General features: G+C 41.5%; 1 protein-coding gene across 1 annotated transcript; it reads right to left on the bottom strand.

Annotated features, from left to right (window-relative positions):
- Positions 1–8,957: 8,957 nt before the first annotated feature.
- LOC121943583 (thymus-specific serine protease) lies at positions 8,958–16,777 on the bottom strand. Its single transcript, XM_042487143.1, has 13 exons — positions 16,652–16,777; positions 15,846–16,021; positions 13,928–14,027; positions 13,403–13,532; positions 12,737–12,860; positions 12,020–12,097; positions 11,560–11,607; positions 11,355–11,471; positions 11,035–11,199; positions 10,626–10,767; positions 10,347–10,526; positions 10,101–10,255; positions 8,958–9,578 (listed from the first exon to the last, which is right to left on the bottom strand). Exons 1-13 carry the CDS (start codon positions 16,710–16,712, stop codon positions 9,507–9,509), a joined length of 1,548 nt encoding a protein of 515 aa, XP_042343077.1. The 5' UTR covers positions 16,713–16,777; the 3' UTR covers positions 8,958–9,506.
- Between the last annotated feature and the right edge of the window lie 1,847 nt (positions 16,778–18,624).

Genomic DNA, 18,624 nt, shown 5'->3' with positions numbered 1-18,624 from the left:
AAAAAGGAGGAGGAGGAGGAGGAAGAAGAGGAGGAGGAGTGGTGATGGTGGTGGCGGTGTGCGGGGAGGTTTCGGAGGGTCAAAACGCGACGGGGTCTCTTGCCCCCTCCTCCTTCCCCTCCATCCCTCCTCCTCTTCCTTCTTTACTCCTCCTCCTCCTCCTCCTTATCGCACACACAACCGCCAGGGAAGAAGAAGAAGACCCCCTCGATGGTTTTATCTTCTCTCTGATATCACTCCTCCATCATCCCTCTATCCTTCCACACTTACTCCCTATATCCTCCCTGCTATAGCTGTTTATCTCGGGATAACTCGGGAGACGAATCGTGCTAACTCTATCGTGGAGGGAGCGCGTTCAACAGAGTCTATTAAACTCTGGACAATCAATTAAGGTGATAAGAACAGTATTAAATCCCCTCCACAATCGTGTCTGCAGCGTGGAGACAGATTATTCATTTTTTTAATTGCAGAGAATTCAAAGAGAATTGTTATAACTTAATTCAAGTAATCTGATTACAAATGTAAAACATTTGAAATAGCCTAAGAAGATTAAAATGCGATTCAGCGAAAGAGTAAGACTCCATCGACATGTTGATTTGCACCTTTTTGCTGATAAGGGACTGTTCTCTATTTATGAAAGGGGGGGGGGGGCATGCCAAATAATATTTCATGCACTGTGGAGGTACTTATGTTTTATTATTATTATTATATTATTATTATTATTCTTATTATTATTTTGGCTTTGGGGAGGGGAATGCAATTTTAAATGGTAGTACTTTGTGTTTATTTTCCTGCCAATTCTAAAAGAAATAACCACAAACAGAGGTAGGTAAATTTTGGGAAGCATGGGGTTTTGGGATTTTTTTTTTTAATAGTCAAAATTACACCATTGTCATAGTCAAACAGAAATTATCACTTCATTTTCAAATTTGTGACGGTCCCTAGATATTTTGTGTGAAGAACACTTCCCTCAGGAAAAAAAAAATCTGAGTATAAAATGTGATATTTCAGATTTGTCCAAAAATTAAACCATTTGCACTAATTAACCAGCATGCAGGACAAGAGTGAAAAACTGAGGCTTCTTTTCTGTGAGTTCAACTTTTAACTTTCAAACATCAAAGGGAAAGTTTTTAAAATCTAATTTAATTTTGGTGGAGGAAGGGTTATGCATTTTCTAGGCTCAAAGAAAAGATGTCTGAAGCTTCAGGGAGGGTCAAAATAAAATAAAATAAAAACAAAGTCACATCCCAGCCAACCCCCTCCTCTGATACTCTGATAAATAAAGAGCAGTCCCTAATTGCAGTAGATACAGAATCATAATAAAGTTGCTTCTCATACTGGGTCATAAATAACTTTAAATCGTGCATGATGACATGAGGTTTATTGGCTGATGATAGCTTTCAAAGTGCTTTATTGTTTTCGTCAATGAATTGTAAATCCGCCTTTAGACGCAGCCCAAATGTCACCCTTTGTCCGTCTTTTTGTTGATTGGGAGAAGTGAGAAAACAAATCGTGAGAAAGTTTAATTTTAACCAGAGATAGAAAAAAAATCCTTTCACATGTCGGTGGAATAGCTAATCTTCCAGTCTTGTGTTGTAAATGTCACCTCAGTAACATAATAATTATTCAAAACGCTCCTCTTCCCCCGGTCCCCGCTGTGAGGGGCCAACAGGCGGCTGCACTTCAATCAGCAGCGGCTTGGCGGGGAACAGCGGGCCGGGGCAGGCGTCTCCGTGGGCGGCATGGAGTTTGACCGTGGGGCGGCCTGTGAGGGCCCCGCACCGCGCGTTCAGCCAGGGGTCTTTTAACTCTGCAGGATGCTGGTTTCCTGCAGGGGTGATCACAGCGCTCAACCCCCTCCTACACTGAGCCGGTGACACAACCGTGAAGCAGTGTCAATGGGCTGGAAAAGACCATCCAAAGGCTTGTTTTCACTTTGTCAACAGGTTGAATGAAAAGGATTAACACTAAAGTGCGTGCATCATCTGAAGAATTTATGTTCACAGGGATTTAGATTTCTCTTGGTTGGAAGACCTCAACAAGTCACAAATCACGGCCAGTGTTTTTCCCCAGGACACTTAAACTTGGACCATAAATCTTAAACCTCCAACATTTATCTAACAGACTATTATCTAAACATGCAGATTACACTCATTTACATCACAGACACAAAAGGATCTGACATTTATCATGTCCTCTCTTCTGCACTGCAATGACAACACAGCATATGTTGTTAAATCTGCTGAAAGTAACACAACTGCAATATGTTGTCCCAGAGAAGACATATATGGTGAAATAAGGTTTAGAGTAGAACATTTAGGCTAAATAACATCACAGGTAGTCTAAGAAAGTGTTGTGCTTTTATGGGAAGAGCTACAATCAATAGAAATCCATGATAACAAAGTCAAACAAATTATTTCAATCATTATTTTCTTGTTTTATTCATACTTTACTGTTCTGTTTGACGTCCTCTTAAACTGCTAAAAACACGCTTAGCAGGCTTTTGTCTTATCAGTTGGATTTTTAATGTTTGACTGCTTCTTGACATGATTTTGCACTGATGATACGTTTCAAAAGTCCTCTGCAGAAACTGTGCACTGCTTTTGTTTGAGGTCCTAAAGAACTTAGATGCAAAACATGATTAAATACAATAAAGACCCACCTACTCTACCTGTGATTGTTGTTGAAAGCACTTTTTAAACAGCACTGCTCTTGCAAATCCTAAATAGTGTCACTGTTTAGATTTCTGTTACTTGAGTTTCAGAAAAGGCCAATGAGTCTCTTAAACATAAGTAATATCACTATATTTATTTGTGTGTACTGCATTTTGGTAAACTCAAAGATTATATTTTTTCCATGCATTTATAACAAAACATGACATGGTTCCTTATTTACAGTAACAATATGTACAGTGGCACTGTGAGTCAAAATACAACAATATTTCACACAAAGAATGTTGATATTTTAGAAAACAACATTTTTTTGGAAAACATATTTTAAAAAAACATTTCACAAAATGTAAATGTTATGATTTGTGAATTTTTCTATTTTTTTTCTTCAAAATGTTCCTCTGTTTTCTTAAATATTGCAATTTCTTAAATGTTGTGTTGGGTTTTTTTTACATGTTGTATTTGGTGAAATGTGTTTTCTGAAATGTTGTGTTTGACCTTCATAACTGCCGTAAATAGGTCTACTTTATGTTTATCTCTGTTTAAGACTTTTCTATACATCAAGTTTCAATGAGATCAAAAGAAAACAAACAAAACGTTTAAATGAAGAAAAAAAGTTTGATTTTGCAATTATTATTAAATCAATAAAGAAGTAAGGTCAGTGGAACACAAAGTTTCTGCATCAACACAATAGATTTCTTTTTGATGACCTTGAAGATTTTCCTCTTGTCTTCTTAACATAATGTTAAACAGAGCAAAAATTTCCAACCTAATTATCTAAAATCTGCAAGTTTGAGCATCATGTCAGATCTTTGCAGCAGCATTTCACTTTAAGCCTACATTTACACTCTGTTTTGTTAACAGCACAAATGTATATGTATGGAGGCTAATTAAAATATAAAGAAACAGCTTCTTGTCTGAGAGCTAACATCCAGGTTCATGCAGGTTTTCCAGATTTTCTTCAGTTGTGGAGCTTTCCTGTAAAAAAGCAGGCTCCTTTTCTGCATCACACGGCTGAATATCACTCAGGTTCACTGTGGGACCATTCTGCATGTCAAGGCTGCTGCAGTTATTTGTCACTCCCTGTCAAGGCTCAAGTGCTCGCCCCCCTGCACCCACCAAGGCCTGTTGAGTGTGTGCGCTTGGACTAGCATGCGAGTGTGCTCATGACGGCGGTATGTATTTGTGTGTCCGTGGCTTTGTGTGCTTGCTTACTTGTTTGCTTGCGTGCTGGAGGGTCAGTGTCAAGGTGCTCCTATTCTAAGTCGGGCCTCACTGCAGGCGGTGCCCTGGGCTAGAAAACAGGAAACAACAAGCAGAGAGGGAAGCTGAGAGTATAACTGTGGATGTTTACTTGCAAGACTGCATGTGTCTTTGTGTGTGAGATAAACAGAGCTGGCCACTGTAATCTCATAAAGCTCAAAGAAGCAAACAGAAGATGGCATTTTGCTTTTTTTCAGACTGCTTTGTCCTCTAGTTTTTTCCCACTGTGATGCTGTTGGTGCAACAAAAATATGACATTGCCAGCTGTTGACCTTATTCAAAAAGTAATGCATCATCTGCAAGGTGAGAAACAACAACCCCTACAAACTGCTGATACCCTCACCACGCCAAAAAAAGTCCGCTTTACTAGACTCTTCCAGAGAGAGATGGAGGGAGGTAGAAGGCCACCCAGCCTTGTTGACTTCAGTGACTCCGCCATTAAGAAAATATGGCTGCCGTGACCTCTTGCAAACAGCACGCAACTGCCCAAAACATCAGAGAGCTGTGTGACCCTCCACCGCCTGCACGAGGGAGAGTGAGCTAAGTGATGGAGGGAAGTAAAGGGAGAACGAGAGGATGAGAGAAGGAAACAGAGAGGGGTAAAAGTCGAGGGGGTGCAGAGTGCATTTTTATGAGCCTGTGCCTCTCCAGTTTCTGGGTCGTCTGGCCACATAGACATAAATTTACGCCCCCACCCTTCCTCCCTCCATCTCTCCTGCTTTCTTCTGGCATGCTCGCCAAGCAAATCCACCCTTATCTGCTCTTGCAGCCTGTTTGCAAACTTTCCATCCAGTTTCTCCAGTCCTACCTCTCCTCTGTCGTTTCTTTACTGAGCGTTCTACCTGTTTGGCCTCTCACCATCTTTCCATCCTCCCCTCTCCATCTCTTTTTGTTTATAGTAAGCCAACACTACCTTTCTCCCTTCTGTTATTTTCTTCCTCTCCTGCTCCATCCCTCCTCCTCCTCCTCCCTGCCCCCCCCCCCCCCCTTATAGATGGAGATTAACTGTGGAGCGCAGCGCCATCCGTCCTCCTGACTGTTTGTTGTTAAGGAGATGGATGGAGGCTCCCTCTGCCAGCCCCACGCAGCCGCAATTACACCAGCCGCCATGATGGATGGAGGGGAGGGAAAGGGGGGGTGGAGGTGGGTTGGAGAGAGGGAGATACAGAGAAGGGCATCTATCACGCCCCTTAATCTACCTGTCACTGCTAGGGCTTGGATGGAGGGGAGGGGGGGAGTGTGTGAGGGGAGTCGGCTTTACTCTGACTGCTGGTCAAAGGTTTATTTCTTTCCTTTACTCAGAATTTGTTTCTTTGCCTTCTGGAGAATTAGGCCTGCAAGGACTGGACTCATTAAACGTCCTGATCACTCCAATTGATTTCCCGGAGCTTATTGGATTCTGCTGAAAATACTGTGTGTGTGTACGTGTTGGACAGGCATCGACATCAGCGTATGAAGGGGGGTGCTGCGGGGGCTGCCGGCCAGAGAAATAATTTCTGATGAATATAAGTTTTACTTTCAAATGCTTGTGGATACATTATTCTAATGAAGTTCAAGAATGAAAAATATGGTGAATTTGAATAAAGTGCATCATGGGGGGCGTGGGGGGGGGGGGTGCCTTGTAGGGTCCAAATGGATATTTTTTTTCATTTCTAATTAGTGACATAACAAAATTAAAATTGGCTGAATAAAACGGTTAAAAGACTGAATTTTGTGTTAAAAACTATGGTTCAAAATGGCCTGCCCCTTCATTACCACCACATTTCATTTTCCTCCGCCATTGGAACTGGGAATGACATCACACCTGAGTTGATTCTGCAACACGTCAGAAAACCAAGTTGTTCATAGCGATACCAGTTTGAGCTGGGTATAACGTTCAAGAGTCGTATGACGTCTGTGTCAGTCTTCAGCTGTCCCTCGTGTGTTTTCTAGTCTTTGTTGTTGTTTTTGATCAGTTTTGAATTTTTGACCTTGCTTTTTGCCTTGTGGACATTTGCCTGAGTGGAAAGATCTTTGGAGTACTGACCCTTTGCTTGAATTAAAGACAGTTTTGCTGATTTTTTTTCAGAGTCAAGCCTGATTCTTGGGTCTTTCCTGTTTTTGTTACAACGTCCTCATGATGTTTCTTTCCCCAAACCTAACCACAGTCACTTTCATTGCCTAACCTAACCTCTGTAACTGTACATAAATTACATAATGTATGTCAAGGACATAATGTCATCTGTGGGGTGTTAACTCGTAGGATGTCATACGCACTTTTGTGTGTGTATTTTTGTAGGATATCATATGAACCGTCCTATAAGGATTTGTTGACTTTCTAAGCTTGGAAATTCAACTTCATGGGGTGTTCCAGTTAAAATTTCTGACTGGGATCTCAAAAATTCTCACTTCACAGTGCAAATGAAGCGCACCTCAAAATTAATCTCTAAACACAGCTAGAGTTGAGTAAGTGACTGCTTTTGCTGCTGGAGAATAAATGTACACTGTCATGTTTTTTCCCAAGAAAGGGGCCACTGGGGTTCCAAAAAGAAAGAAATGAAGTCAACGGAGACTGCGTATAGGTCCCAGATTTCAGTGATACACCCCTGTTTCTACCTACACACACTGACATGACAGTGGGCCTTCACAACAGCTTGAACTGAAATACAGACTAAAAATATATTCCTGTGTGCATGGGCATCAACAGGTTATGGTTCAGTATCTGTTGCCCTTTTGCAGAGTTGCTCGCTTTGTAGATACACATGCATAGACCCCAGTATGGCATATACACAGAAAATCGCATAAACATGCAAACACATGAATAGCACATACACTATAGGTTGTTTATTGTCCCATCTGTAGCTACTGCACACCGCCCACACACTCGCTCTGCAGCGTCTCCGGCTAATCCTCATACCTGTTGAAGGTATCAAAGCAGTGACCTATCATCTCATACATCTGCATACATTACTTTTAATGCTTCTCAATTTTTCTTTTTCACTACAATGCTACAGAAATATTATGAAAAGTAATCTGAGGTGTCCTACCCTCAACCCCACCACCTCCCCATCCGCATCCCCATCCTCCACCTCCTCATCTGTCCAGAGGAGTGAGAGATGGGATGGAGGGATTAATACTCTTCCGCCCAAGCCAACCCTGGGAATGATAGATGGACAGATGCAGGAAGGGAGTGGAGGAGGAGCGAGAGATTAAAGGAGAGAAGTCTTGAGGGTTCATAAATCCAAAGTGGGAGACCTGGTCCGCATCACGCACTAATAAGATCTGCAAGAAATCCATGATGAGGGAGAGAGAGGGAGGGAGACAGAGGTGGAGAGAGAGATGGGTGCGGTGTAATAGCATTAGATGTAATCTAATCATGGCAATAAGATGTGAATGGATGAGTGTGAGCATGGTGATTATGCAGAAGAGAAATGGGAGTGTGTTGATGAAGCTTGGAGGCGCGAGAACAGGCTGCGTCATTGGACAACAGATCAGCAGCATTATGGTCCTCAGTGGGGAATTTTCTGCTGCAAACCCATCAAAACACTGTGTTCATTATATTTTAGTTTGATTCTGACACTCTAACTACTCCCTGAGTGAAAGCAGTGGTAACACAGTGGGCTGCAAAAGGCCTCAATGTGATGACAATGTGAATCTGGAACAAAATGTGTCTATTGAAGTGAATTTGTATCACTCGTGAAATCTGTACGTTCATCTGCGCAAGTGAGGAATCAACTGTATGTGCATAAAGTGCAGTTGTGGAGTCGTGACCTGACTCGCAGCAGATAGAGTGCTCCTTCACCTCCCTCCTCTCCTCCACGACCCTGCCACCACCCTCCACCCCAAACTCCCCAACCTCCCCTCCATCCACCCGGGCCACATTTTTCATGGCCCAGCTGTCGGAGGGCCGTGATTGGTTGGCTCTGCAGACAGATAGCCGATAGGCTCTGATTAATAGTTGAGGCCCAAGAACTTCCTCATTGATCAACAGGACAGGCTGGAGGAGGAGGAGGTGGAGGAGGAGGAATGGAGGAGAGAGAAAAAGCATGCCCTGTCGCTCTGAAAGTGCTGGCTGATAACCCTGATAGTGGCTCTTGGAGTGTGTGTAAATGTGTGTGTGTGTGTGTGTGTGTGTGTGTGTGTGTGTGTGTGTGTGTGTGTGTGTGTGTGCTTGTTTACAATAGCAAAGAGATGAGAGGATGTTAGAAACAGGATGAAATGGAAGCACTGTGGTGAATAACTGCTTCAGGTTTATTCACTTTCCTTCCATCTTTAAAGCTTTGTCTCTGTGCTGAGGTGTGTGATAGCATCTTGGTGTTTTTCATGAATAAGAAAGCATGTATGTTATCAAACAAAACACACACACACACACACACACACCCACACACATACACTCCTATTTAGCTGGCAGCTAAAGTCTGAGAGGCCTTTATGCACGTAATTGCGTGTTTGTGTGCGTGTGCATAAATGTGTGCGCACGTGTTTGTGTGTGCAGGCTGAAAGATAAAATATATGTTAATTTTTCGGTCATCAGCCGTCCACTGATATTTTTAGACATTTTTGTTATCTATATATATCTGTGGCACTCATCACACGTATTGGATTAAAATGTGCTTTTGATGTATTTTGTATATTTGTTACCAAGTTACATCTGTGTGTTACAGTATCTGAGCGTGTGTGTGTGTGTGTGTGTGTGTGTGTGTGTGTCTCCTCCCTCCTGCTGCTCTGTCCTGCCCCTAGCTGATTGATGATCTTCACTCCCACAGGGTCAGCGGGGTCATGACCTCCCACTTTTGACCCCCTACTGATAGGGTCACACACACACACACACACACACACACACAGAGGAGCCCAGAGCAAACAGATGGCCTTCGGACAACTGGTGCTTCCTCACCTTTTCTCACACAAACACTGATACAAACAACTGTATCACACTCGCAGATTCACTGTGACATCAAGCACTGAATCACCCTACTGACTCACGACAACTGCCCCATAATGTTCGAAAAAATCTGCACTCACAATATTGATATTTGTTGCCTTTTTTTTTTTTTTAAGAAAAACAGATGAATACTAGCATTTTGATTCTCTGTGTTTTACAGAGTGAGGATCTAGCAATGGATTTGACACACATATAGCAATAACGCACCCTAGTGATACTATAGGGTCATGACAAATGATGACTATTTTACAAAAAAAAAAAAACAAACAGCGTATACACAAACACACATAAATTCAATTGGTGTAAACTTTATAATTTACAATTAATATAACGGCTAAGATAAAAGCAAGGTAAAATTTGCACAAAAAAGCTCTTTCTGCATTCCCAAATTAAAAGTAACTTTAAAAACAGGAAAAATGTTTGTAAAGGGATATTAAAAATCCTTTAAGAAATATAACCGAACCACACAGACAGATCCAGCACAGGGTTGAGATAATTTTGGATGCACAGTGAGGAGATGGAGAGCAAGGACAACTCAGAGAGGAAAAAGAGGATAATAAGAGAGAGAGAGTGGCACACCAGCTTATTAACTGCATCTTATTTGTTTAAAAGAACAAATGATGAGAGCTGATCAGGTTATTAACATTATCTGATCACACCTTCCTCTTCTCCATCTTCTCTCGGGCCGCCATCTTCAGCCAACTCACCACATGTTTTTTAATCTCCTGAGAGGTGGAGGGAAGAAAGACTTTATCACCAGCTCGATAGTTAGGCAGAACATACACCAAACAGCCACAGCATTACCCCACCTACAGGTGAAGTACATGACATTGATCATTTTGTTACAATGCAATGTCCTGCTGGGACACCTTGGGTCCTGGCATTCATGAGGATGTCTGGGGGAACATCTGGGTTACCGGCACGTCCCATAGGTACTCGATCAGATTGGGATGTGGCAAATTTGGAGGCCAGGCGATGCCTTGGGTTCTTTGTTACATTCCTAAGGCCATTCCTGAGCAGTTTCTTGCTGCCATCAGGGAGTGCAATAGGGGTGTACTCGGTCAGCAGCAGCTTTTGGGTGGTGTGGAGTGTGTCAGGTAGCATCCATATAAATGCCAGGAACAAAGGTATTAAAGCAGAACTTTACATTGTAACAAGATGATCAAAGTTATGCATTTTAATTGTCAGTGATTTCTAACTTTTGTGGCTCATCAGTGTACAATAACACGTCACTGAGGCATATGTACCTCTCTGGCTTTCTTGAGCAAGCGGCAGTCTGTCACTCTGCCGCTCAGCATATCAGCACAGTGAGCTGCGTCCTTAATGAAAATGGTCTGGGCTTCTTCACCTTCCTCAGTCCACTCCTGGACCACTGACAGCTCCCTCCATGGGTCAACTCCACCTATAGCAATGATGATACAGATTTCTGCCTTTTGTTTTGCCCTCACCTCCTTTGGTTTGGTCATTCGCTGAGATTTTGTCTTTAGTCTCACCATTGACATAAAGGACCCTGTGTGTGTGTGGGTTGTCTCCTCCATAGTAGGCGTTTGTGAAGGCAATGCGACCAGGCAGGGAATGCTGGGAAATGCCAAACAGTATGGAGCAGAGTTCAGCCTGGCTCCGCAGGGTCACCATCCCCGAGAACGGACAAGTGGTGTCCTCACAGGTCTGATCTACACACACAAGTACAAAGAAATGGTGTCAGGACGAAGAAACAGTGGTTGCTTCAGTGTGTGTGTGTGTGTGTGTGTGTGTGTGTGTGTGTGTAGTACAGAAGCCAAACTCAGTGCAGGTCTGGTAAGTCCACTGTCTCTCTGCTCTACGGCCAGAGTGGACAGACGTGTTCATCAGCTCCTTCACTGTTCTCTCATGGGAGATGTCCAGACACGGTTCCTCACCGGTGGAATGGTAGATCTGCATTTACACACACAAAAGGGAAACAAAGCATCCAAAATAGAAAAACATCTTGAGTGTTTGTCTTTATAGTCCTGCTGGCATGAGAAAACCTAAACAATTGCACCTTTTCATTTCAACTCTAGGGGGCTACAGGCCCGTCTCCTTTGAGGGATTCAAGAAAATTGCTTAATGGTGACATCTGGTGGTTATACAGTGCATGAAAAGGGAAAACTACAAATAGTAGTTCATGCTTTTCCTTACTGTCTGAGACTTTGTTTTTCATACCTGTGCAAGCTTAACAAGGCGGTTGTAAGCCTCCATCTCCCCCTCATATGCCTCGCTCTTATTGGTCATCACACCACAGATGTCATTAATAGACATGAGCACCCCTTCTTCATTGTACTGCACTGTTCCCATGATGATGTCGGCAAGGTTTTGCATCAACTCAATCTAAAGTAGAGATGTGCATTTTGAGAATTATTTTCTACTCAGATGCATTTATTCTGCATCTGAATAAAATGTATTTAAAAAAAATGCAGGCTAAATTAATTTGAATAGATTGGGAATTACATTTTGATTCAGTTTGAGAAACCAGAGCCCGTTACCTGGTCATCAAGATCCTTGGGTATCTGACAACAGCCAAAATCCACGGCCACCTGGCTGACATTCCTGCTCATCAGCGCTTCCACAGCGGCGAAGGCATCTCGCACACCAGTCAGACACTGCAGGAGGAGGAGGAGGGGGAATTTAACACACAAGACAGGTGGAAATGTAATGCACATCATATAATGCATGTGGCTGTCTTCACACCTTTTCTGAGCCACCAACTGCTTCGTTCATGAGACTCAAGCCAACGCTCTGAAACAGGAAATCGAAGATATGAGAGTGAGAATGTGGTCATTTGACAGAGGAAGTATGCAGGACTGTAAGTAGAACTGACATTAAGGTCACATCCTTATTTCTGGGAATTGTGGGGGCTCAATGACGCTCTATAATTTCACGGGGGTTGTATGACTACATATTTATGAAAACTAAAAGGCTTTGAGACCATTGAGCATTCAGATCCTAAGAAAAACTTTAAAGAGGTCAAGAATAAGCAAATAAATGATTGAAAAAATACAACCGCCCCCAACAAAATGTGTTTTTTTCCTGAAGCTTGTCAAAAAAAAATCCTAGGTGCATGATTAAGTTGCACAGGGGAGCTTTTGGACTCATGACCTACAATCCTGGCAATATGCTAATACTGTGACCATAGTTTGTTCCAGTTTACATTGCTGTAGGCAGAGAAGTCCAACGTGGCCTTGACAGGAGCAGATGAGGCCACAGCTCCGTACACCAGGTGGGGAAACTGCAGTAGGATGCAAGAGGAATGGAGACAAAGGACAGACAGAGCTAGAAATTAGTGAATATTTTTTTCCTCATTAATATAATGTGTAATGTGTTGTCTATTTTCTGACCTGTGTGGCACATGCAGAATAAAAAATCTATGTGGTGCCTTTCACAAACTCGGGGATTCAATCTAAGGTTGGGTTCTACGCTCATTTTAAAGGAGCCACTCATGAGAGGTGTAGTATTAAAGGATAAGTCCGGTCATAATGTATATTTTTGATAAGTATGGTCTGTACATATGATCTGCCTCTGTGTCATAGAACTCCATTGTTGCCCAAAATCACCTCAATGAGCCACACTGTTGTGCTTTCTGACATGTTCATCACACTGTTCAGGGCCATTTTACATTTATTTTGAGTCGATTCCATACACACCGTCCTGCTGCTGTAAATGCTCGCTAATGTAACAGTCAAGTCAAATAGTTCCCCAAAAATACACTAGTTACTTTTCAAATCTATCTTTGGATTTTAACTTTTTTTTGTTGACAATGAGGAAGCAGCAGCGTCATCAACAAACAGAGTTAATTATAATGAAGAAGGACCTGAGTGTGAAGCTAAATTAGCTTTTGTTAATATGTGCTTGAAAATGTCTCATGAACCTTTCCTCTGAACCAGGCGGACAGAGCGCCGGAGTATGACCCTCCGAAGCTGATCCAGGTGTTTCTGTGGCTCAGATTAAAGCTCTGGCTGATGTACTGGTGGAATACAGCCAAGTCAGCAAGCCTGCACAAAAAAAACCAAACAGAAAAACCCATGTTAAACCATTTCAGTCTTTCACCTTACACACACATCAGGCACGTGCACAGACAGACCCTGGGTGTGTGACACCTGGGCAAGAAGGCTGCCAAGCTGCAGAAAACAGTCTCAGCAAACAACAACAACAGTTGTTTATTAGCAACACATGTGTTTCTAGTTGAGGTGTTTCCAATGGCAACTGTGCCTCCAACCCTGGGTGTTTTTTAGCAACACACTGCAGCCTTTTCAGTGATGATTGTGCAGGTATTTTAAGCCAAAATATGATCTTTTTTCTAACCTTAACCAAGTGGATTTTGTTTCAACAGGTTTCGACACATTCGCTACATAATGCAATTGCTAAACATCCCCGGTTTGCAGAGTTGTACTAAGTGAACATTTATTCTGGCAAATGGTCCATAGCGGAAAGTGTTGATCAAAAGATATGATTTTGACCTGTTGCATAACATTGTATAGATCTCTCTCTCTCACACACACACACACACACACACACTTAGGAAGCAAACACTAACGCCTGCTGGCTGCTCAGGTCTGCCAGGTTCTCTGTTTTGAGACCATCAGCGTTGATGCTGTCACCATAGAAACGATGCTCCAGAGCCAGTAGCAGAGCCCCGTTCTCTTCAGCCATGTCAACATGGTGACCTAGGAAAACACGGTCAAAGCAGATAAGATTCAGCTTGTAGCAAGGTCTAATACTTATTTTTTTCAACAAGAAATACACAGACAGTATAAAAAGATTAAACAGCTGGTTCTGCAGGACAAAACATGGTAAGAAGAAGCATGAAGCACTCTTGGGACGAAACAAATATAAGGATTTGGTGAGTACTGACAAAGGAAAAGAGTACAGGGCAGGAAATGTAAAACAAATGTGTTTCATCTTACTGACACACAATATGATGCTTCATTTAGTGTTTCCACTTTCATTTCCAAATCTTCAAGGGAGTGTCAGCTGTTTTCTATGTATTTTTTGTTTGACCAATCTGCTTTTTGAGAGTGTGTGTGACAGACAGGTGAGGACCTGCTGAATCCTACTGTACCTGCCAGAACATCAAACTCAAAAATGGGCCCTTCTCCTCCAATGAAGAGGAACACTGGACCATCAAGACGCTGCCAGTACGCATCGTTCACAAAGAACCTCTGGAAGAAAGAAAGAACCAGCAGTACATAGTCGTACATACAGGTATCCTTTATGTAATGCTGCAGTGGTCACATTTAAACATTGGCTGCCCCAAACAGCAGTGAGAGCTAAAGAAACATTTCACTACATGTTGCCAGGAAGTGTTATCAGTGCTTAGTTGAGTTGCTGCGGTAAAAAGTCAAAGATGTTAACAGATACAGTTACAGGATGCAGCAGTGACGCAGAAGTTTATTGGTAGAGGAGACTTATAAGGCAGCTGGTTTTATTAGCTTTAAATATGCATTGAGAAAACATTGAAAATCTAAGAAATAAAATTGAGTATGATGCAGCTTGCTTTAAAGGGGAAGCATATAACATTTTAGGGAGCTTTAGTGCTGTCTAACAGCTCCCAGTTAGAATTACTCAGGAGGTTTTTACCAGTATCCTTATCTGCAGAAGTCCCTTCCTCTCCAAAACAAATGGATTAAATCCCTGTATAAACACTGAATTAAGCAGTTAGATTTTAAAATGAGTGTATCTTCAACACTGTTTTGCATATCAGAGACAGTCGGCTTATCCACCACATGCTAATGTGTGTTCACTTTTTTCTGATGCGGGAATTTAGGAGGTTTTTACCGGGGGCCAAATTAACCGCAGAGGTCTCCTCCTCTTCCAGACAAACGGTCAGGGTGATCTAGACCCCAAAAACATTAAATAAAGCAGTTTTTGTCACAATCTTAGGTTTTGTATTATGTTGTGGACTTTGTTTTTTGTGTTTTATTGTGTTGTCTTCTTACTCATGTTCTGTTTCCTGTTTTATTTTGTGATTTCACTCGTAATGTGTCATGTCTGGTTTTACTTCTGGTCTTTGAGTGTTTTCCCACCTTAGAGTTTCCCTGATTAGTTTCACCTGTTCTCACTTTCCTTGATGGTTTTCCTGTGTCTTTAGTTCTCTCTGCCTTTGTCTGTTTCCCATCACACCTGTGTTTTATTAGTCTTGTTTGTCCTTCCTTGTTAGTGTCTTCCCTGCACACCTGTTCTGTTTCAGTCTCGTTTGCTCCACCACTGTGGTCCCTGCCACACCATCGATATTCAGCCAGTCCCAGGTGCATGTCATTCTCCTGATTAGTCCTCTGTGTATATACACCTGTGTGTCCCTCTTTGTTCCTCGTCAGTTTGTCTGTTATCCTCCCTGTTTTTTTGTCCACCATTGTTGCTGCTGTCTTCACTTCTGAGTCCGTTCTTATGATCCTGGTTGATTTTATCTGAGTTTTTGATTCAAGTTTTATTTTACTTTGTGTTTTTGTTACCTGCTTGTTTTTTTTGGATGTCATCATCAGCATTAAAGCTCAATTTTCGTTTGTACACCCGTCTGCCCTTTTTCTACTGCATTTGGATCCTCATCCGAACTCACACGAGACAGTTTCACATTATAGATCAGAGGTTTTCTGATGCTGCTCATTGCAGATGGGCTCCTAATTACGGCCGACAAAAAAACATGAATATCTCTATCTATAGCCAGTGTTTGGTTTGTCTATTCTGAGCTACTGTGGAAACATGGCAGTGCAACATGGCAATCTCCATGAACAAGGACATGGACAAACAAGGGTCATAAAAAATGATCCTTATTTTCAAATAATTATACACAAACAAAAACATACTTATTACATTCCATTTTTGCCAATATATCCCTCTGAATCCTACACACTGGACCTTCATGAAATAGCATGAATAGTGTCTTCAAGTAGGTTATGAACTTACAGAAACTTTATCTTTATCATGTAATCGGATCGATGCACTCACATCGGATATGTCATTGATCAATGATTTTTCCCTACCTGAGGGAAGGTGCTTAAGTCTTGTCGGTTAAAGTGGTCCAGTTGTTGGTGAATCCTGCCCTCCTTCACGTGTTTGAGAGGCTGACGACCACTGACCGTGTGTGTCAGGAGATGCTGCTTGGCTTTCTGTAGCTGGAGATTACGCACACGCTCCTTGATCTTCATCAGAGTACGTCCTGGTATTAATAAAATAAGTCATGGGAGTAATACAAAATTCAGTTGTTTGTGTTAGCTAAACTCTTTGTGGTTTGTGACGGGGTCATTAAAGCAGCCCTTCTGACTGGCTGGCGATTACCAGAACTGAGGATTTGCTCTAAAAAGGCCCCAGTGTGGCTCTATCAGCTGCCTGACTGATTTCCTGACTGATTTAAAAAAAAAAAAAAAAAGCCTATGCTCATGTCATCGATGCTATGGTTGACAAAAATACCTAAAACTCTACCTCAAAAGTCTCTAATCTATTTCAGGAACGTTCAACATCTAACATTAGTCTCCCAAAGGACTTACTGTCACCACCAGCATCTGTTTTCTTTGGTCTTCCAGCGCAAATTTGACAGCTGCAAACATAAATAAACTCGTCCTAAAATGACGAACAAAGAATGAAATGAAACCTGATCCTTTCAGCTTAGTCACATCTGTGCTGGAAGTATTATTCCAACTTTAAAAAAAACAAAAAAACATTCGATATGTGTGAAATTTCTTTCATTTTTTCATATATATAATCAAGAAGTCAAGCAATCAATTTTAGGACAGTGTTTAAAATCAAATGTAAATCTGTGAGCAAACCCCTGATCAGTGCATCAACTCACCAGCATCAGTAAAGGAGAAGAAGAGTAGAGGAATGAGACAGCAGGCCGATGAGAAAAGCATCTTTACTACCAAATCAGGACACTGTGAGCTAAATATGATGCATGTCCGACCTTTAGGACAAAGAAGGATCTCTGCCACTCATCGACTCTCTATATAGTCCCTGGAAGGGGCTGCAGTAATGAGGTGAACCCCGAAAATGACTTTGGAAACTGATATGACCTGTGCATTATTATGATCTGCCATGAATAAACTGTTCAGCAAAATAGAGCGTCAGCTTGGTGATGTAACAAGATCTCTCTGCCTTGTAATGGTTTTTTTTGGAGAGGTTGAGTTACAGTGTGCTGTGCTGTGCTTATGAATCTTTTTCCTAGTTTCCTAAAGTAGCAAAAGCAGAAAGACTTTCTTATAAGAGTGAGTTACCCTGATAAGAGAGTCAAATAAATCCTAAATGTTGATTGTTTAGTAACTGTTTGATAATATGCATGTGAATTTTAATCTCCCAACTTGAGGGTTATCACCACATCAAATATTATCAGGCAGTTTCCTCGAATTGAGCTGAAAAACACCAAACTACATCCTGACATCTGATGAGGTGGCATTTGCACCAGCCGTTGCTTCAGAATGCTGAATAGATCTTATCAACATTTTCCTGTTAACTTTTGATTTAGATAATGTTACCTGAAAAGACCTTGACCAAAGTGTCAGGTGGTTTTTCACAAAAACAACTAAGATATTTGTGCAAAAGTTGTGTTGCAACTACATGTAAGAAACTAACAGTTCAGTTCATAAACTTTTTAAACTTCTCTTTTAAAGTTATAAGGAAATATAGAGTTCCTGTTATAGAATGTGCGATAGAAAGAAGGTGCATGTGAAAAGGTAGATTTAAAGTGGCTATCATTAGTATTTTTAAATTAATAATGGACAGCAAACAGCTATTTTCATGAAAAACACTCACCATACACTCATACAACCCACCATAAACCACCTTTCCAGCACCAAATGTCTGATACACATAGTTCTTCTCACGTAAGTCAATGGCAGGCGAAAAGCAGAGTGGATCAGAACTATATTCTTTGGGTCAACACAAACACAACTCCAAAATAATGCTAATATTGCTGAGTAACTTCTGAAAGTGTAAAGCAATTATTTATACCAAAAATTACAAGTTCACCCTATAGTGATGATATGTCAGTATTGTGTTTACAGCTTGCGTCCCAAGGTTGCCACAAAATCTGTCACTTATTAAGGGCAACAGAAAAAGCCAAAAACATATCTGACACATCGCCTTACTCCATGGAAAGTTGGCATGTTGATTTGTCAACAGTTGCCTATTTACACATCCAACAGACACAGAAAATTTGGCATTCTGTCATGTGATCCACTGCAGACATAAAGACACTGATAAATGCAGCTTTAAGTTTATATTACTTGCATTTTGCAAACATGATGAAGCATACATGTCTATTTCACACTCACAATACTCTCCTTTTGATCACAAGCATGCATTCAACCACTTAAATCTGTATAACATTGCTGAACTGAATCAGTTTAGTCTATTGTCATGGGATATCCCTAAAGATTGTTTTTAATGTGATCAAAACAATGAACTTGCAAATGACCATCAAAGAATCCTTTAGCATGATCAGCTTGAGAAGTTGCCCACATCAGCATGTCTGACTGGTGGCCCACACAGCTAAACCATCAAAGACTGACAAGAACTGGGTCAGTACCATCTAGGACCATCTTTGAACCAACTAAAACCAGCTACCAACATGAGCTGTTTGTAACTGTTTTTTTTTTCCAGCAGTGTAATGCTTAACCCGAGTTTGGTTGCCCATGAAAATCATTAGAAGTGGTGGGAAAAGTACATTGAACGTCTGCAAAAACTCCAGCTGTCACAGTAAAGCCCTTGTGTTACCTCAGATCTGCTAAAACACTCCATATGTTATTGTAAAATATTCACTAATTCAGT

This window comes from Plectropomus leopardus, chromosome 5 (assembly GCF_008729295.1).
Source record: "Plectropomus leopardus isolate mb chromosome 5, YSFRI_Pleo_2.0, whole genome shotgun sequence".
Lineage (NCBI taxonomy): Eukaryota > Metazoa > Chordata > Actinopteri > Perciformes > Serranidae > Plectropomus > Plectropomus leopardus.
Note: the sequence above shows the minus strand (reverse complement) of the source record. Positions and strands in the feature narration are given on the sequence as shown.